The sequence below is a fragment of the Dendrobates tinctorius genome, unplaced genomic scaffold (genome assembly GCF_039654945.1).
Source record: "Dendrobates tinctorius isolate UK_male_01 unplaced genomic scaffold, ASM3965494v1 ptg000361l, whole genome shotgun sequence".
Taxonomy (NCBI): domain Eukaryota; kingdom Metazoa; phylum Chordata; class Amphibia; order Anura; family Dendrobatidae; genus Dendrobates; species Dendrobates tinctorius.
Window position 1 is genome coordinate 672,570 of NW_027362027.1, and position 22,431 is coordinate 695,000.

Sequence of the window (22,431 nt, forward strand, 5' to 3'; positions counted from 1 at the left end):
CGCTCAGCAGCCACAAAATCAGATCCGGCACAGATTTTCCATAAAGCAAGCATAGTCCATGCGGTTTATTCAACATCATAAACCCACAGCAGCAACAAAACTTCATATAAACAGCAGAGCGTCCATGGAAGAGTTTCACTCTGTAAATCCTGTGTTCACACAGGTTGTACAATGTCCAGCATACAGGCTCTCTTAGCCTCACTTATCTCGCCCACGTCTGGGTTTCCTCATGGCTGCTTCAGCTTACTGCAGACGTTCATTCCTTCCCCTGGGAACTCAGACACGTGCAGCCTTTCACCACAGCCACTTCACAGGCTGTTAGCCAGGAAGCTCCATCTCAGCGGGACCTTCCACACTGGACCAATCGGGTCCCAGCATTCACCACATTTGACCTACCCTGGCCACATTATATGGTTCATAGCCACGCCCACCGGGTCCCATGACTCTGACCTCATCACAGGTCCTTCAAGAACTTACACACTCTTTACAACAGTGTTCTTTAAACACACCCCTGGGTGGGGTTGTAGGTAACTGGCCCGCCCATCTCCCTAGTTACCTGGAGACTTCTCCCTGTCACATTAAAGCAGCACCTCAGCAGTATCACTGCTGATCAACACAAGTTTCCATCTCAAAGCCACCCACTTTGAGATGCATAATGGCCATTCAGTATTCTGCCATTCATCCTTTCTCCTGGGACATCCACACAGCGCCCCCTAGCGGACACAGTGGTTACTACACCACAATATACATAACAGATAGATATCGATCTATAATATATGAGAGAGATATGTAGCAATAAGACACGTGTGTGTGTGTGTGTGTGTGTATAAAAAAAAAAAAAAAAAAAAAATATATATATATATATTTATGTAGCAATAAGACACACCTGGTGAATACACTGAAATGTTTAAGAAATATGTATAAAAATTAGCATAAAAAAAATTAAATATACACCCAATCATATGGTGTTACAAATACAGGTATCTGTCTCTATAGTTGAATGGCAGACCATTTGGTTAATTATATTATGTATAACCACAATGCTGGATAAAAATTAAAATGATGATAATAATAAAGCAGGGATGGCTCAAAAATTTAAAAAGCCTTTATTGAAATCAATTGGCAAAGAAAAAATTGAAATATAAGAGAAAAGTGCCTATGCAACACACCAACTCAATAAAAATAAATTATAAATATGCAGGGACTACAATTGGATCATATAAATCATGTATAATCCAATATAATTAATATGCATATAAATAATCAATTACCATACCAGTCACATAAAAAATTATATATATGCATATAAAAAATATACAAATAAATTATAAATAGCACAAAGGATTTAATATATTATGATCTCACTGTCAAATCACTAGAATTTGTAAGATCTACTAATCTGGTGTGTGTGTGTGTGTGTGTATATATATATGTATGTGTGTGTGTGTGTGTGTGTGTGTATATATATGTATGTATGTATATGTGTGTGTATGTATGTGTGTGTGTGTATGTGTGTATATATATATAATTTTAATTCTGATAAAAATATATAAAATATAAAAAAAAATATATATATATATAATATTTTTATATATATATATATATATATATATATATATATATATATATATATATATATAAATATATATAAATAAATAATGTTGTAGTGGATAGCAAAATGCTAATGCATAAAAAGGTACATTTATAGTGCCAACCAAATTTGCATTAATAGAAATAATTAATCAATGTGCATATATAAAAAGATCCACAGTGAAGTGCAATGAAGAGTCAGATGTGTTACAATAATAAATAACCTGTTGGTGAAATAGTGAAAGGTCCCCGAGTGGCGGTGCCAGGCACTCCCCGACGCGCGTTTCAGGATCCAGGGTCCTTCGTCAGGGAGGTGTCGCACTTCCGAAATCAATCGATTTTAAATAGGAATATACCAGCTGTAAAATAATGACAGGACGATAAGCAGCGCATGTGCAACCCGGAAACACACAGCCGCGCGGTGTCATGTGATCAGACGCGTCTGGGAAGCTAACCCCGCTCGTCATACACATAAAGACACCCACCGCATGTGGCTTCCGGAGCACAAACCACGCATGCGCACACGTCCGATCATATGTGCCCCGCTGCAGGCAATGTATGACCATAGCCATAGATAGTATACACGCACGCAACCTGACCACATTGGAATGGGAATAGATTTAAAAATGTGACATAATGAAAATTGTATGAACGTGCATGTGAATAAATATTAGTGCCATAAAAAAAGTGAAAACCCAAAAAATATAAAAATAGTGCATTTTATTATAGTAGAATACAGTGATGAATAATAAAGGTGAATAAGGTGTATAAGTGTAAAATAAATGAGAAATAAAAATAAAGAAAAAAAAAATAGATAATTAGAAAAATAATGAAAAAAAAAAAAAAAATATAATAAAAAAATGTGTGTGTGTGTGTATATATATATATATATATATATATAATGTTATTGATGCAGTCCCACTGGTATTGTATCCACCCCTGTTAATATGTAATCTATATTATCAGACATTATAACCAATGCATTTACCATAGCAACCTGATTACTTTTAAGTTTAAACTGCCCAATCCTTCTTTCGGCCGGGCCATTTACTTATTAATGTGATTAAACAATGGTTGCAGCTTCGAAAAACCCCTGTAATTGTGGTATTGCTGGTGCTTTCCTCCAGACCATTACCTCTGCTTTCTAGATGGAAAGTCCTCTAAACAAAACTGCTTTTATATGCTGCGATTTTACATTTAATCCGATTTATGTCGACCTGTTCCTCAGAGCAGTTACTTTCCATCAGTAATATCCTCTGCCAATGTAATGCAATAATAATCACATTCTAAATTGTATTTTTAGGTGCTATACACCAACCCAAAGCCTAGTTTTCATCTGCGCAATGAGAAACCGTGCCAGCATGGTCAAGGGGTTGTCCACTAATTTTATGTAGATCACCTATGACCTGGCACCCCCCTGTGATCCGCTGTTATCACCTCAGGCAGCATCTGGATGTAAACCTTGTATGGAACGGCACCGCTCCAATTACTGTGTAGCAGCTGCTGTTGGTTACTGCAGATCATCTGCCGTAAAGAGAATATGAGCTGATCTGCAGTACCCGGCAGCAGCCACTAAATAGCTGCCTGTTGATCCCCCACTGATCTTGATTAAACACCTGTTTTAAAGGGAAGTTGCCATCAGAAGCACATTTTTTTTTCAATTGGAAAAAAAAGTAAGTATTAATGTTTTTTTATTAAAAAAATTGGCGAATCACATTAGATGCACCAATTCTGGCACTTCTCCTTCGATCTTTCGATTGCCCTGGTGCGGCTGCAATCGGGGTAATGGTAGTTGGGGTTGATGTCACCTGTGATTTGTCAAAAATCACATCTTGCATCAAGCCCAGGGGTTAGTAATGGGGAGGCGTCTATCGGACACCTCCATTGCTAACCCAATATTGAAAGAAAAACACACAGGCAGAAAAATACATTTTATTTTAAATACACTCCCTGGTTTACCAACTTATTAAAAAAAAAAAACATGCAGGTCAGAAATGGAAACCTGAAAAAAATAAAATGAGAAATCTAAACAAGACACTGGCTTGTTCACCAATTTATTAGGAAATCAAAAGTCCCCAAACAGATACGACGTAGTCCTTGGCATTCCCACGACTATCACCGAATCAGACATCCAAAAACTATGGAGCCTCGGACAGAGAACCAAGCTCCATAGACTGTAGCAGCAGCCACTCGGTGTCTCGCTGCGCTCCGCGAGACCCAGTGGTTCTGATGAGTGGTGATGCCATGAACTACACCGCTCAACATAGTCGTCGAGCCCTCTGTATAATGCCCCACAGCATAATGGCCCCATCCTGGTATATGGCCCTGTTCTGGTATATGGCCTTTATCCTGGTACACGGTCCCCGTCCTGTGTATGTAAAAACAATAAATGCTTCTACTCGTCTTCCTTTCACTCCCATGCAAGTGCTGTGTCTTACTCTGTGTGCCCTGAACATGTCTGTGGTGAGTTGTGATCTGCAGCCTGTACTGTAAAACTGACAGGTTGTGATCACCTCTTGTCGCAGGTACTCCTCCCCCTAGACCTCTTTCCGTCATCGCACGCACTGACTGAGCAGTGTGTGCAAAGACTGGGAAATTTAGAACCCGCAGCATACAATGCGGGCTACACAAAGATGACCGCTATCTCCTCCTCCCACAGCTGTGACCTGTACAGCCCAGGTCCCAATTGGAGGCAGGAGGAGCACTTAAAATACAAGAGATGCTGCCGTCCGACTGCAGTCTCTTTTGCAAAGGGGCTGCCTTATGTGAGGTGTGTAAGTGTCGTACTCACAATGACACCCCCCTAAATGAAAATGGCAGCCCCCAGTGGCTAATGTAGAAGTGAGTAAATGTAAATACAAAACTATTAAAGTTGTACATTGAATTTTCTATTAAAAATACTTGATTATATAATCCATTATTAATACAAAATTAATTGCAGCACATTCCCTTTTATAGGATAGGTCATCAGTATAAAAGTAGTGCAAAACTCTATAAAGCCTAAATTATACAGCTGGAAACTAGTGGCAGAACCCTCTAGTGTAGTGTGTGTGGGGCAGTGTAGGTATAACACTAACTCTAGTTCATAAAATTTAATTTTGGAGATTTGCGTAAATTTTCATTTTTCAAGTTTGGATCAACAGGTCTTTCTCTCCCCTCAGAAAATTTTAATTAGAAGGTTAAGCAGTGAGCTGTGGTAGAGCACAGTGCAGTGTATATGATTGGGCTATCCAGTCTCTATCCTCTTGGTCACTGCCGATGCAGAGCGCAGCAGCCAGTGACTGACTCTTCTTAACTGCTGTGTGCTTTACATGGGCTGGTGACAACGATCCAGTTGCCGAAGCAGCGATTCAGTTTCCTGGTATTCGAGCGGGCACTCAAGAAGAACTGAGTTTTGTATCATTCAGCGTTGTTTACGGCTCCCTCATCAAGCAGGGGGCACGGTGATACTTATTCCGAGAATTCCTGAGATGATCTACCACCTATTATTACATACCTTTTGTTTTTTTTAAAGAGATTTTGCTTATGATTTGCTATCTAATGTAGTGAAAGGGTTAATTCTTGTTTAATCGTTTCTATTTGGTTTGCTAATGTGATTTTATTTTCTAAGCCCTTCAATGTCCCATATTTAATGGTCTCTGGATTAATTACAGGCTACTGCAATGTTTTCCTCTTGTTATCCAGCCAATATGGGGATGCTTGCAGTGAATTCTCCATCCCCTCTAAGCCTGGTAACCAGGGCTTACATCTATTGCCACATGATGAGTATATTCTATTATTCATTGTCAGGACAGAAATAGCATGAAATGTGTTCTGTAGCCGGGCTCTCCGTCATACTCCGAGCATTCATCACGTTGTATGATTAGATAAGTATGACATGTCTGCGCAGCTTTATTGTGTGCGATCCATTGATTTCTTATTGTATCTAGCCATACCAGTTGTGTGTGGATAACCCAACGCAACTGGTTTCTATTGATTTATAATCATGGAAATCAAAGGCGAGAGGACATCGTTGATGTCCTATTTATTTTGTTATTTTTTTTTATTGTGACGCTTTGGAAAATTAGCAGCTTTGTCCAAAAGGAACATGGTCACCCCACCTTGAAAGCTAGATTTGCCTGTCTCATCTGTTACATTAATCTCTGGGGGTCTATGTATACTGTATGTGACCCCTTTCTGACAGCTGCTTATGGTTCATGCTTTTTAGGTTCTGTTTCCTACAGGGCTGTGGAGTCGGAGTCAGAGTTAGTTTTGGTCGGAGTCGGTAGAAATGTACCGACTCCAACTCCAGCTTTAAAAAAAATGTATTAATATTTCATAATTGAACTTTCATATGAATTTTATAAATGTTACTCAAATATATATGTTCTCTCAAACTATGAACAACAGTGATAAGCAGTTCTGCTGGAAATAGAGATATTTCTTACTTCTTGTGTGTCACTGTTCTCCACTGCCCTTATCTAATCTTATACTTGGTTAACCTCATGCTGCCCCAACCCCCCTACTTACAATGTATGAAACTGAAAGTGAAAGTGTTGCAAATTCTTAGTAGTAAAGCTCCTCCTCTAGACTAGATCATACTAGGTGTGCGTCTTCCAAGCATCTCACAGCTGCCTGCTACTCAGAAGAGGAAGACTGTAAGAAGTATTATCCTTTCAACAAACTTTGCATCAGTTAACTGTGAGTACATGAGGAATAATAACAGTATTATTGACCACTATATCAGTTGTACGACCTGGCAATAATTTTGTACAATTGTTTTTAGGAAAAACCATTGTCATTTGGATTGTGAATGCAGAATTAAAAACCTGAGAATGTCAAAGAAGCATCACATTAAATCAGCTGTATTTGAACATTTCACCATCACTCAAGATAGAAAACATTATGTCTGTCAGTGTATGACAAATGATCCAGATGAAAACAAATGCTGTGAAGCCAAGATGAGTGCATATTCAGGCAAAGATAAAAATGCTCCTACCAGAGCTTCTAATGTAAGGAGACATTTACAGCGCTTTCATCCAGAAGTACTGAAAGCAGTGGATGAGAAAGACTGCATCCAAACCAATGAACCAGTGCCCAGCTCTTCCAGCCAAACAAAGGAGCAGAGAACTTTGCAGCCATCAGTTGCAAGATATTTTGTCAGTGACAAAGTTACTGTGACAATGACAGTAGATACATTTAAAAAACAGATCATAGAGCTTGTTGTAAAGGATAGTGTGCCTATTTCATTATTTTCACGACCAGCTTTTATGTGTCTGAATGGGGAAATGGCCCGCAAGCTTGGTGTTTCTCTGGAGAGAGAGTATTAGAAAATTAGTAATCGAAGAAGCTTTTAAACAAAAGGAAGAACTTAAAGAAAATCTCAAGGGACGCTTTCTGTTCCTTAAAATGGATGCCTGCACACGTCACAGAGTGAACTATTTTGCCATCAATGTCCGATTTGTTTGTGACAAAAATGAAATAGTTACCAAGACATTGACCGTAAAAGACACCAAAGCTCATCACACCAGTGAGTTTCTCCAGGTCTTGATGGAAAAGGTTCTGCAAGACTATGAACTTAAAAAAGAGCAAGTTCTTTCTGTCGTAACTGACAATGCTTCAAATATGATAAGTACTATTAAGCTAATGAATGAGTAATGATGGTGACCAGCAGCTAGAAGAACATTCTGGGTCCACAGACACAGAAATGTTTGAAATAGAGGAACACAGTATTGTAACTGAGGAGCAAACTGAAGTTGCTTCAGATGAACAGCAACATGATAGTTTAGATGATCTTGTTGAAACTGTGTCAATATGTTCTTTCATTCATCACATGCGCTGTGTTGTGCATACGCTACAGCTGGCTATAAGAGACAGTCTGCAAGAAGGACATGCTGCTGCACTGATTGGCAAGGTGAGAAAATTGGCTACTGTGGCCAGAACCCCTAAAGTTGACTCAATTTTGAAGAGACGTGCTGGAAAAGGGGCAATTATTGATCAAGCCACACGATGGGGCAGTACTTACTTAATGATTCAGCGCTGGGTTGAACTGAAAACCTTTCTTGTAGACATGGCTAACCCTCAACTGACGCTAAATGAAAGTCAGTGGAATCAGGTGACTGAGCTGGAAAAGTTGCTAGAGCACCCATTTACAGTGACTAAAAAATTACAAGCAGAGGACTTAACTCCAGGTATTTTCTTAAAGGAGTGGAAGAACCTGATGTTTCGCCTGTCCCAAAGAGGAGGGTTAATTGCAAGTGGCATTGCTACATCAATGAAACGGAGAGAGAAGCTACTATTACAAAATAACATTCTTTTGGCAGCTGTTTATGTAGACCCAATGCATCGGATTCTTCTAGATGATCAACAGCTAAGTAAAGGAAAAGAAGCTCTGTTTGAAATAGCAGTAAGGATAAAAGGGTTGCAGAACAGTCAGGAGGAACAAGAAGAATTTGGTCGTCCTGCCACATCTTCACCCTCATCATCAACTGATGAAGAATTTAATTTCGAAAAATATTTGGATCACAAGGACCGTGCAAAGCGTTCCCGCATAGAAGAAGAGTCATCCCCATCAAGGAACACAGCCAGTACATTTCAGCAGAATTTTTCATGTGCACTAAAAGAAATTGAGAAATTTGACCGTTCATCAAAAATAACAGTGCAACAAGCGATTCCTCTGTATCCTGACATTGTCAGAGATGTTGCCCGAGTGGTTACTGCTTTGCCACCAACACAAGTTAGTGTAGAGAGGTTGTTCTCTGCTCTCAAAATAATTAGATCAGATTTGAGGGCATCCATGAAGGAGGATCTGACAGAGGCAATACTTTTTCTGAGGACAAATTTATAGATTTCTTCTTATTAACTGCATAAAAGTGTTTATTGCATATTTACTTAGTTTATAAAAGTTATTTGCTATATTCTAATTGTATTCTAATAAATGTAGTTTTTGCTCTAAGTGGTCTGATTACTTATATGATGGTGAGAAACTGAATAAGCACGATGTTTAATATTTTACAACAGTAAATTTGTTATTATGAATTAGCCATTTATGAAGGAGCCGGAGTCGGAGCCTGATAAAATCCAGGAGTCGGAGTCGCAACTGTGGCTTACCGACTCCACAGCCCTGGTTTCCAATACAAGTTTCCTGTGTTATCGAGGCGAGCCCTTATGAGATGGTCCAAATCCTATTAAAATTTCCCTTTTGCCTTTATACTCTTGAAACCATTTGTCTTACCATAATCCAATCACAAGTTAAAAATAAAACGCCTAAAGAGCCCCCCAAGTTCTAAGGAACGGCTCTTGTAACATGTTTATTTATTTAAGACGCTTCCGCTTCTTGGCCTGTGTTGTTAGTGTAATCTTCTGCTAATTGCCACAAGCTAGAGAGGATTATTGTCAGGCAGGATGGTGATTTAGAGTCCATCCTCGCTGTACTGTCAGGCCGGATGCTTAGCACGGGCTGTAATATATGATAGAATGAATATATATGTTCTTTGTGTCAGTTGCTATATAGTAATCTGATGGAAGTAATCCAAACGATCGCTGTAAAATTGGTTATTAAAGGGAACCTGTCAGTTCTGATAAGGCTATTAACCTGCAGATATATGGTTAATCTATGGGTTAATAGCGTTATGAAAATGCATGTCCACGGTACTGAAAGTGTGGCACCTGGTAGAAAATTAACTTTATTTCTCCCTGGAGCTGACGGCTTTCAGTCAAGTAGGCGTGCCTGGAGCAATTAGTCACCGCTCCCAGCACTGACAGCGGCGGCTGTAAACACATCCTGACACTGATTGATGGCTCTGTACACTGCAGAACTGGCTGTCAACCAGCTCCTGTGCATGCTTACAGCAGTCACACTCCATGCTGTGAGCAGTGACTGAAGCCACTCCAGCACGACTGAAAGCTGGCGGCTGCTGGAAGAAATTAAGTTCATTTTCTTAATTTCAGTACTGCAGCTGGGCACCGCCATAACATTATTAATCTTGAGGATAATGGCATTTATCGGACCTGACTGGTTCCCTTTAATGCAGCTCTGAGCTATAAAACCTTACATAAGTGCCACTCGTTTCAAAAAGCATGCCTGTCAATTTTTTGGAAGTCTAAAACATCTACTGTCATTTAAACCAGGAGTAGACAATACATTTCCCAAGGGTAGATGAGAGATTGTGACTGTTGTGGAAGACTTAACCCACTGCTTAACTGAAGCACTTAAAGGGAATCCGTCAGCAGGTTTTGCAATGTCCTCTAAAGATCGTATGCTGTAGGGGTTAAAACACAGATTTCAGGGATGCCGCTTATCAAGCTATGTGATTTTGTTTGCTTCCAATGATTGCTTTAGCTCCAGGAGTTTATCATTGCTGGGACCCAGCAGCTCCATCCTCCTGGTCCTACTTCACCCCCTCCTTTTGATAGGAAGCTCATGCTCTATGGACATTTGTATATACAGATCCTGGTGTGGGCGGGGTTAGCTTCTTCAGCTCTGCTGTATTGCTAAATCTAATAACTGATTGTGTCAGAACGGCTGCACCCAGTAATCTAAGTGATGCATCATTGGGTTCAGTGTCTCTCTTCCTATATTATGCTGCTCTCAGATGAGGTAGCAAAAACCTGCTGACAGATTTCTTTTAACACTATTTGACGTATGTATCCATTGTGAGCACGTGTCACTTAATGCTCCATGATGGATATGTACTGGTGCGCTCATACAGTTCTGTAAATGGTAAAAAAAAAAAAAAAAAAAAGCTAAAGAAATGAAAAAGTTATAGCTCTCAGAACATGATGCAGAAAATATTTATTTTTGTGTGAAATGTTGGGAAAAACCACTTCAAGAGGCAGTGACACGGAAAGTGCTATGTTACCCGGGCTATGGAGTCAGTAAGCCAAACCTCCGAATTCTCAATTTCCCAAACTCTGACCCCACAGCACTGAGCATGGACATAAAGTGCAGCACAGATTCATCTCCGTTATGACCCCACAGCACTGGTCACTACTGAGCATGTACATAATGCAGCACAGATTCATCTCCATTATAACCCCACAGCACTGGTCACTACTGGGCATGTATTTATAATGCAGCACAGATTCATCTCCATTATAACCCCACAGCACTGGTCACTACTGGGCATGTATTTATAATGCAGCACAGATTCATCTCCATTATAACCCCACAGCACTGGTCACTACTGGGCATGTATTTATAATGCAGCACAGATTCATCTCCATTATAACCCCACAGCACTGGTCACTACTGGGCATGTATATAATGCAGCACAGATTCATCTCCATTATAACCCCACAGCACTGGTCACTACTGGGCATGTATTTATAATGCAGCACAGATTCATCTCCATTATAACCCCACAGCACTGGTCACTACTGGGCATGTATATAATGCAGCACAGATTCATCTCCATTATAACCCCACAGCACTGGTCACTACTGGGCATGTATATAATGCAGCACAGATTCATCTCCATTATAACCCCACAGCACTGGTCACTACTGGGCATGTATTTATAATGCAGCACAGATTCATCTCCATTATAACCCCACAGCACTGGTCACTACTGGGCATGTATTTATAATGCAGCACAGATTCATCTCCATTATAACCCCACAGCACTGGTCACTACTGGGCATGTATATAATGCAGCACAGATTCATCTCCATTATAACCCCACAGCACTGGTCACTACTGGGCATGTATTTATAATGCAGCACAGATTCATCTCCATTATAACCCCACAGCACTGGTCACTACTGGGCATGTACATAATGCAGCACAGATTCATCTCCATTATAACCCCACAGCACTGGTCACTACTGGGCATGTATTTATAATGCAGCACAGATTCATCTCCATTATAACCCCACAGCACTGGTCACTACTGGGCATGTATTTATAATGCAGCACAGATTCATCTCCATTATAACCCCACAGCACTGGTCACTACTGGGCATGTATTTATAATGCAGCACAGATTCATCTCCATTATAACCCCACAGCACTGGTCACTACTGGGCATGTATATAATGCAGCACAGATTCATCTCCATTATGACCCCACAGCACTGGTCACTACTGGGCATGTATTTAGAATGCAGCACAGATTCATCTCCATTATAACCCCACAGCACTGGTCACTACTGGGCATGTATATAATGCAGCACAGATTCATCTCCATTATGACCCCACAGCACTGGTCACTACTGAGCATGTATATAATGCAGCACAGATTCATCTCCATTATGACCCCACAGCACTGGTCACTACTGGGCATGTATATAATGCAGCACAGATTCATCTCCATTATGACCCCACAGCACTGGTCACTACTGGGCATGTATATAATGCAGCACAGATTCATCTCCATTATAACCCCACAGCACTGGTCACTACTGGGCATGTATTTAGAATGCAGCACAGATTCATCTCCATTATGACCCCACAGCACTGGTCACTACTGAGCATGTATATAATGCAGCACAGATTCATCTCCATTATGACCCCACAGCACTGGTCACTACTGGGCATGTATATAATGCAGCACAGATTCATCTCCATTATAACCCCACAGCACTGGTCACTACTGGGCATGTATATAATGCAGCACAGATTCATCTCCATTATAACCCCACAGCACTGGTCACTACTGGGCATGTATTTATAATGCAGCACAGATTCATCTCCATTATGACCCCACAGCACTGGTCACTACTGGGCATGTATTTATAATGCAGCACAGATTCATCTCCATTATAACCCCACAGCACTGGTCACTACTGGGCATGTATATAATGCAGCACAGATTCATCTCCATTATGACCCCACAGCACTGGTCACTACTGGGCATGTATATAATGCAGCACAGATTCATCTCCATTATAACCCCACAGCACTGGTCACTACTGGGCATGTATATAATGCAGCACAGATTCATCTCCATTATGACCCCACAGCACTGGTCACTACTGGGCATGTATATAATGCAGCACAGATTCATCTCCATTATAACCCCACAGCACTGGTCACTACTGGGCATGTATTTAGAATGCAGCACAGATTCATCTCCATTATGACCCCACAGCACTGGTCACTACTGAGCATGTATATAATGCAGCACAGATTCATCTCCATTATAACCCCACAGCACTGGTCACTACTGGGCATGTATATAATGCAGCACAGATTCATCTCCATTATAACCCCACAGCACTGGTCACTACTGGGCATGTATATAATGCAGCACAGATTCATCTCCATTATAACCCCACAGCACTGGTCACTACTGGGCATGTATATAATGCAGCACAGATTCATCTCCATTATGACCCCACAGCACTGGTCACTACTGGGCATGTATATAATGCAGCACAGATTCATCTCCATTATAACCCCACAGCACTGGTCACTACTGAGCATGTATATAATGCAGCACAGATTCATCTCCATTATAACCCCACAGCACTGGTCACTACTGGGCATGTATATAATGCAGCACAGATTCATCTCCATTATAACCCCACAGCACTGGTCACTACTGAGCATGTATATAATGCAGCACAGATTCATCTCCATTATAACCCCACAGCACTGGTCACTACTGGGCATGTATATAATGCAGCACAGATTCATCTCCATTATAACCCCACAGCACTGGTCACTACTGGGCATGTATATAATGCAGCACAGATTCATCTCCATTATGACCCCACAGCACTGGTCACTACTGAGCATGTATATAATGCAGCACAGATTCATCTCCATTATAACCCCACAGCACTGGTCACTACTGGGCATGTATTTATAATGCAGCACAGATTCATCTCCATTATGACCCCACAGCACTGGTCACTACTGGGCATGTATATAATGCAGCACAGATTCATCTCCATTATAACCCCACAGCACTGGTCACTACTGAGCATGTATATAATGCAGCACAGATTCATCTCCATTATAACCCCACAGCACTGGTCACTACTGGGCATGTATATAATGCAGCACAGATTCATCTCCATTATAACCCCACAGCACTGGTCACTACTGAGCATGTATATAATGCAGCACAGATTCATCTCCATTATAACCCCACAGCACTGGTCACTACTGGGCATGTATATAATGCAGCACAGATTCATCTCCATTATAACCCCACAGCACTGGTCACTACTGGGCATGTATATAATGCAGCACAGATTCATCTCCATTATAACCCCACAGCACTGGTCACTACTGGGCATGTATATAATGCAGCACAGATTCATCTCCATTATAACCCCACAGCACTGGTCACTACTGGGCATGTATATAATGCAGCACAGATTCATCTCCATTATGACCCCACAGCACTGGTCACTACTGGGCATGTATATAATGCAGCACAGATTCATCTCCATTATAACCCCACAGCACTGGTCACTACTGAGCATGTATATAATGCAGCACAGATTCATCTCCATTATAACCCCACAGCACTGGTCACTACTGGGCATGTATTTATAATGCAGCACAGATTCATCTCCATTATGACCCCACAGCACTGGTCACTACTGGGCATGTATATAATGCAGCACAGATTCATCTCCATTATAACCCCACAGCACTGGTCACTACTGAGCATGTATATAATGCAGCACAGATTCATCTCCATTATAACCCCACAGCACTGGTCACTACTGAGCATGTATATAATGCAGCACAGATTCATCTCCATTATAACCCCACAGCACTGGTCACTACTGGGCATGTATTTATAATGCAGCACAGATTCATCTCCATTATGACCCCACAGCACTGGTCACTACTGGGCATGTATATAATGCAGCACAGATTCATCTCCATTATAACCCCACAGCACTGGTCACTACTGGGCATGTATATAATGCAGCACAGATTCATCTCCATTATAACCCCACAGCACTGGTCACTACTGAGCATGTATATAATGCAGCACAGATTCATCTCCATTATAACCCCACAGCACTGGTCACTACTGGGCATGTATATAATGCAGCACAGATTCATCTCCATTATAACCCCACAGCACTGGTCACTACTGGGCATGTATATAATGCAGCACAGATTCATCTCCATTATAACCCCACAGCACTGGTCACTACTGAGCATGTATATAATGCAGCACAGATTCATCTCCATTATAACCCCACAGCACTGGTCACTACTGGGCATGTATATAATGCAGCACAGATTCATCTCCATTATAACCCCACAGCACTGGTCACTACTGGGCATGTATATAATGCAGCACAGATTCATCTCCATTATAACCCCACAGCACTGGTCACTACTGGGCATGTATATAATGCAGCACAGATTCATCTCACCTAAAAGCCGAGATCCTTAGATCAGGAACAGAACAGACATTTAGAGGACATTTCATAACTTTCCCAAATTCTCATGAAACATTTACAGCACATCCTGCACTGAACCCAATTTATTAGGTATTAGGAGGCACTCCATTTTATGCCGACTCTTAGGCTAGTTTCACACTTGCGTTTTTTTTGTGCTGCGTTTTTTCCCTATACTTAACATGGGTGCGCATAGTCATACGTTTGTACGCGTTTGTATGCGCATGTGTTTTTTGTAGTGTGCGCCCGGCGCACAAAATGCATCCTGTTGCATTTTTTGTGCATCTGACCTGTCTCAAAAAAACGCATGCGCACAAAATTCACCCCAAACCCATTAAAGTCTATGGGAGCTCTGATGTGCGCATGGTCATGCACACGTCAGCACAAAAAAAGCATGCGTTTTTTTGCAAAAACCATGTGAAAAAAAAACAAGAAACCGCATTAAAAAAACGCATGATGCGTTTTTATGCCCGTTTGCACTGCGCACGCAGCAAGTGTGAAAGTAACCTTACTCCACCAAAATGGACTCCAGCTCCATGACTCCGACTCCACATCCCTGTCTGCCACTCTCAGAGCTCTTAATGCTGCATTTGCATATTAAGAAAAATCTAATTACCCAGGTATTAAGCCACAGATAAAAAAAAAAATATGAAGATGTTAGTGGAACTACCTTTCCAAGTCCTAGATGTCTATTCTTGCGGCTTGGGGAGCTGCCATATCATCTTCCTGAAAGATTCCATCTTGTGGTTGGGGGGCGAGAGGATTCATAGCCGATATGTACGACCATACTTTATGAAATTTATAAAACTAATTTTTTAGGGACCAATTCAGTTTTTAAGTGGCTGATGGGGTATAGAATAACAGATTACACAAGGTACAGTAATATGACGCCTGTCCTAGAAACCACAACTTTTCTCATGGAGTCGTTTGTTCGTTACAGGACGAGCCCAAAACTTGCGACTAGGAATTGGAAGTTTGGGAGGCATGCTATAACAGTAATAATACTTCTCCATAATGATCAGAAAGGGCGCGGGGCTATAAAAAAGTCATTTGTATATGTAGCTTGACATTTATTAGTCTTGGTATTCTGAGCTGTGTAAATTTCTCCAAAGCTGCTGTGTTCTAAAATGATGTAGTTTCAATGGTTGCAAATTAATATGTAGAAGTATATGTTAATGTATGTCTCTTTGCTATTCATTTTTTTAGGATTTTGGACATTTTATTAAAAGCTATAATGCGGACGATGTGGTTCGCTGGCGGCTTTCATTGGGTGACTGTGAAGGGAAGACAAGCCCTGCCTGCAGAAGCTCCTATTCTCACCCTGGCTCCACACTCTTCCTATTTTGATGCTATTCCAGTGACTATGACAATGGCTTCTATTGTCATGAAGGCTGAAAGCAAAGACATTCCTGTTTGGGGAAGTGAGTTGTAATTTAAGAAACTAAAGTTGAAAACTGCATAGAAGTAAAACTGTTCTGTTTTGTAGCTTAACGATCAACGTGTTTTAAATGTAATCTGTCACCCATCTGAGAGAAGCATAGTGTAGGGGCAGATACCCTGATTCTGGCGATCTGTCATTTACTGGGTTGCTTGCTGCAGTTTTCATAAAATCACTATTGACAGCTTTCTGCCTACACACAGTCTTCATAAAAAGCTACCAAGAAGTTCTAGGGGGAGGGGTTATACACAGCTCATAAATATGGGCGACTATATGGCAGGAGGTTTACTAGTCCTTCAGTGATAATCTCCTGCTGATAAAACTGTTTTTTTTTTTTTTTTGTTTGTTTTTTAATAAAGCTACAGCAAGTAACCCAGTAAGTGACACATCATTGTATTCAGGGTCTTCACCTACATTATGCTGTTCTCAGATTAGGTGGAAAAAACTGATTACAGATTCCTTTTTAATCTCCAAATGGATAGGCTTCTGTGCAACTGCTAATTTCAGCATGAACACACAACACAAGAAGATGAAGATATACAGCCTTATAGGAGCCTGTATTACTGCATAAGTTATCTCCTACATGTGAATTGGTATTGTTTCTAATGGGAACCTAATAAGGGTTGATTTTTTTTTTTTTTTTTTTTTTTTTTATCTTTCCTGTTTTAAATGAACTGGGCATGCTGAAATCCAAGCAAATGCCTTAATTAGATGTATTGAACTGCTGTTTAGCCTCAGAACCTTCTGCAACATATCTCTTGTCTATAAGTTTGTCTAAAGATCAGCGCAGATTCTGATTGTTTGCAAAATTGTAACCAGAAACCTCTTTTAAGGGTACTGTCACACTTAGCGATGTACCAGCGATATGACGCGGTCAGGATCGCTGGTGCATCGCTAAGTGGTCGCTAGTGAGCTGCCACACAGGCAGATCTCACCAGTGACATCGCTGGGGACGGGGATTGCTACTTACCTGTCACACCAGGCGATCCTGCGTCCTCCCGCCCGGCTCCACGCGTCGCTCGTTGTCACAGCAGGAAGCTGACGACGAGAAACAGTCCAGCCTGTTCTCGCGCGATCAGCGATAACCAGCGGGGGAGCGGTCGGAGGCAAGTATCAGACACAGCGATATCGCTAGCAATATCGCTATAGCGTCACTAGTTATAGCGATATTGCTAGCGATATCTCTAAGTGTGACAGGCCCTTTAGCGATGCACCAGCGATCCCGACCAGCGATATGACGCGGTCAGGATCGCTGGTACATCGCTAAGTGGTCGCTAGTGAGCTGCCACACAGATCTCACCAGCGACATAGCTGGGGACGGGGGTCGCTACTTACCTGTCACACCAGGCGATCCTGCGTCCTCCCGCACGCGTCACTCGTCGTCACAGCAGGAAGCTGACGACGAGAAACAGTCCAGCCTGTTCTCGCGCGATCAGCGATAACCAGCGGGGTAGCGGGTTGTAGCTAAGTATCACACATAGCGATATCGCTAGTAATATCGCTATAACGTCACTAGTTATAGCGATAGTGCTAGCGATATCTCTTAGTGTGACAGGCCCTTAAGGCTAACCCTGTCAACCAATTTTTCGGTCCATCTTGTGTGCCTGCCCAGGATAAAATGCACTTGGATGGCATACTGTCCCACAATAGCCAATGGCACAATTGAAATGAACAATTTTCCTTACGCCTGTGCAATCATGTGGTATTGCCGAATGCATCATGGGACTCATCGTGCAGACAAGAGTCGGATGATTGGAATGGTGCCACTTGACAGCACAAAGGTTGCAGACATGTCCATTTCCTCCAGACCTGACAGGGCTAATCCTTTCTGCTTTTAAGCGAATTCAGCCTTATATAAACTGTGATACAGGATTATGTATCTTTATTTTTACTCTTGGATCTCTTAGGAAATTTGGTTGCATATAAACAAAATGTGTGCTGAATTTCAAGGGATCTGTCTGTAACAATCTTCTTTAACCTTCTCGTTCTCCTGCAATTATCCCACAAAACATACCTCAATGGGATGGAAAAATGATTTGTCATTCCTGGGCTGATAGAGTGGAGCTTAAAGGGCTTGTCCCATAAAGAGCATTTGTTATCCTGTACAGGATGGGTAACACATTGTGACAGGAGAATCGACTTGCAGGATTCTGGTCCATCGGCCAGGTCTGTAACCTGTGATCGCTGGACAGGAGGTCTGCAACTCTTCCTGCCTCTCGGCATTTGTGTCTCTTGTTTTGATTAGTTGGGCCAGTGCGACATCATCATTTCGGAGAGACGTGCACCCATGACACCTTGTGTCAGTCCGGCTAATCAAGAGCTGGGAGGTAAGGAAATTTGGAGGTCTCCTGTCCAGCGGTTGTAGATTGCTAACCTGGCTGATGGACCGGATACCAGCAAATAATTCTCCCATTTCGAATAATAAGTGATCTTTAATCAGTTGGGGTCCCAGCTTTCAGGCCCCCAGTGATAATACTTTATCAGCTATCCTGTGGTTAGGTAATGTTATTTACAGGATGAGCACAGAACTTGCGAATAGGAATTGAAAGTCTTGGGAGGTATGCCAGAACGGTAATAAACTTCTCCTTAAATAATTGTTGTGCAGGGCTTGGGGCTAGAAACATTTTACTGGTGTGTATATAGCTTGACATTTATTAATCTTGGTTTTCTATGCGCGCACACACCCTGATCTACCTACATACATATATACCTACACGCGCACACACCCTGATCTACCTACATACATATATACCTATGCGCGCACACACCCTGATCTACCTACATACATATATACCTATGCGCGCACACACCCTGATCTACCTACATACATATATACCTACACGCGCACACACCCTGATCTACCTACATACATATATACCTATGCGCGCACACACCCTGATCTACCTACATACATATATACACGATCTACCAACATAATATATATATATATATATATATATACACCGATCTACCTACCTGCATACATATATACTGTACCTACCTTAATACCTACATACATATAAAAATACACAATTCCACACATGGCTGTACACAGAGATTGCTCCATTGCAGCTCCTGTAGGTAGCTCAGTTGCTACATGTTACCAATTGTGGCGCAATCCCAAGCACTAGACATTACAATGGAAACAGATCATGCTTGTACAATCTTCTCTTCTAAGCAAACAGTTTGAAGTAGTTTCTGACCACTTTAGCAATCCCTTCATGCAGAAACTTGGAAAGATTCCAAATGAAACCAACAAAAGAGGACAGATTCTTGAGGATGTTAATAGACCAAAACCACCTTAGTTTGATTAAAGCTAAATGGTATACTAAATAATGATGGCTTTTATCAGCGCTAAAAGGAAGCATTTCAACAAAATTCAGAAAAAAATTTTTTTTGTGCTTACATTTATTACTTTGTTAGTTTATACGCAGTTTTTGATATTTCCCATTACCATGGTAACTGTAAATTTAAACATCATTCCATAAAAATTGACTATTATAGGACTAAACAGAAAGTAATTTCTGCCTTTTTTTTTTGTTTGCTTTCAGCATTAATTAACTATATTCGACCAGTGTTTGTTTCCCGCTCTGATCAAGATTCTAGGAAAAAAACGGTGGAAGAAATCAGAAGACGAGCCCACTCAAATGGAATTTGGCCACAGGTATGTAAAATATCACCCAAGGGGTTGTCCACTTTAGACAGTCCCTTTTATGTTACAAGGGAGCTGCGGCAATTAGCTGATTACTATCCAGCTGATGGGAACCCCCAGTGATTAAGAGATGTGAGACATGTGAATCTGCCTCTAGGGCAGTGTTTCTCAACTCCAGTCCTCAAGACCCACCAACAGGTCAAGTTTTCAGGATATCCTTAGCATTGCACAGGTGATTTCAACACCTGCTCAAGCATTAATTCCATCACCTGTGCAATACTAAGGAAATCCTGAAAACATGACCTGTTGGTGGGTCTTGAGGACTGGAGTTGAGAAACACTGCTCTAGGGCTTATTTTAAATGCATGGCGCAGTTACCAGTGTGAGACATATAACTAACATGGTAACAGTAGAACTGAACTTTGTCTACTTACAAACATATTTGCTGCATCTCTCACAGCTCTGCTGTACTGCAACCTTATTTACCTATGAGATGGAAGCTGAGGGGAATCTGCAGATATGTCAGCTATAATCACGCACAGCTCTGCCGTGAGATCAGGAGAGCCCAGAGCGGCCATTACACATCACACTGCTAACCCCCCCCTTTTATTTAGAACATAGGTTCTGGAGTCAGATTCTCATGGAGAACAGTGTCCGGATTATAGTCTGGAACAGCTAATTTACGTATAAGAAGTAGATATCTCTGGAATAAGACATCAGATCACAGATATCAAGATATCATTTTATTCAGCTTCCTTTGACCTACATGACCATATAGATGGCTTAGGAGGGACGTTTCTACTTACAGATTCCCTTTAAAGCAAAGGTTCCCATGTTTTGGTCTAATAGGTCGCGATCTCATTATTGATAAATAACACATAGCTCCTCTGCTCTGTGTACCATTCTATGATAGAGATTATTGATTATAATTCCTTTTTACTGTTTCATAAGGTGGACATTATAGATCTTTAGTGTGTAACAGACCACCTGCATGACACTTTTTAAGTATTGTCTCCTTGTCATAGAAATAATGGTGTAAATAGAAACTGCTAAGCACCAATATTTCACTTTCTTTGTCTGAAATTATAGGTTTAACACGTTTTTTTTTCTTTAAAGGTTATGATCTTCCCAGAAGGAACATGCACCAACAGATCCTGCCTGATTACCTTCAAACCTGGTAGGATGTGAATGCTCATGTAATGAGTCAGGCTAACTGTCTGATTGCCTGGTATAATGTAGGTCTGCAGTGACTCTATAAAGTATGACTTAAGCCCCCGTTATACATAGCGATATCGCTAGCAATATCGCTGTAACATCACCGATTTTGTGACATAGCAGCGATATTGCTAGCGATATCGCTATGTCTGATTCTTACCTCCGACCGGCTCCCCCGCTGCTCATCGCTGATCGCGCGAGAATGTCCTGGACCATTTCTCGTCGCGCGCTTCCTGTGGCGCCGACGAGCGACGCGTGGACGTCAAAATCACCGCGCGACCCCCGCTATGTCGCTGGTGAGATCTGCCTGTGTGGCAGCTCACTAGCGACCACTTAGCGATGCACCAGCGATCTATATCGTTGTCGGGATCGCTTTTGCATCGCTAAGTGTAACGGTACCCTTAGTCTAGGCTGGATAGAATAATGTAGTAACTGTGGGAAACTAAGTTTACCTTGTATCTGGTCTCTTTTGTTATATAACGCTTCTTTTTAGTATTTGGTAAGAAAATGACGCCATTGGATGTACAGTTTTAGCTATATAAAGAGAAACATTTCTAATTTTTATCCTGGCTAGTGACACTAAAATCCCCCATAAACATTGAATGGCTGTCATCCTAACGTTGGTTCGGCCAATTGTTTGAACGGCAGCTTTTTCTGATTTCTCTTCCATACACATGAGCTTTCATTCTGCCAAGTGTTTTTGTGTTATTTGTGAGAGCACTCCTGCCAGACATGTCTGGCGGCAACTTATCTCAGGGAGAACAAAAGGAGCAGTCCGAAACTGGACATGCCGGATCCTTAAAGGTCTACTCTCATGTTATTAAATTGCTTTATTTATGTAGACCGCATAAATTAAGCAAGTTTGTAATCGACTTGCTTTTTAATTCTCTTGCAATGAGAGCTTTTATCTTGCATAGTGTACAACTTCTTTCCAAGGAGCTTTTCCAACAGATTCTGGAGTATTTTTGTAGTTAACTCCTAGCTTCAAAGTCGGCTCTCTACAGACAATTAATATCCATACAGCAGTTAATGCAAATTGATATTCTCATTTGGCTTTTATCCTAAGTCATATTGCAAGGCTCGTTAAAGGGCCAAATGTGACTTGTAGGATCGCTCCTTCCAACAGGTGGTGCTATAGAGTCTAAGTAGTCTACCTCTCTGAAGAGGCAATTTGCATATTACATT

The 22,431-nt window shown here is 41.3% G+C and overlaps 1 protein-coding gene across 1 annotated transcript in view; it reads left to right on the plus strand.

Annotated features, from left to right (window-relative positions):
• Positions 1-22,431, plus strand: part of LPCAT1 (lysophosphatidylcholine acyltransferase 1) — a 163,801-nt gene that overhangs the window by 84,724 nt on the left and 56,646 nt on the right. The window contains exons 3-5 of the mRNA XM_073562638.1: positions 16,149-16,363; positions 19,932-20,044; positions 21,148-21,208. Coding sequence (XP_073418739.1) covers positions 16,149-16,363; positions 19,932-20,044; positions 21,148-21,208 — 389 coding nt within the window. The remainder of the gene's footprint in view (positions 1-16,148; positions 16,364-19,931; positions 20,045-21,147; positions 21,209-22,431) is intronic.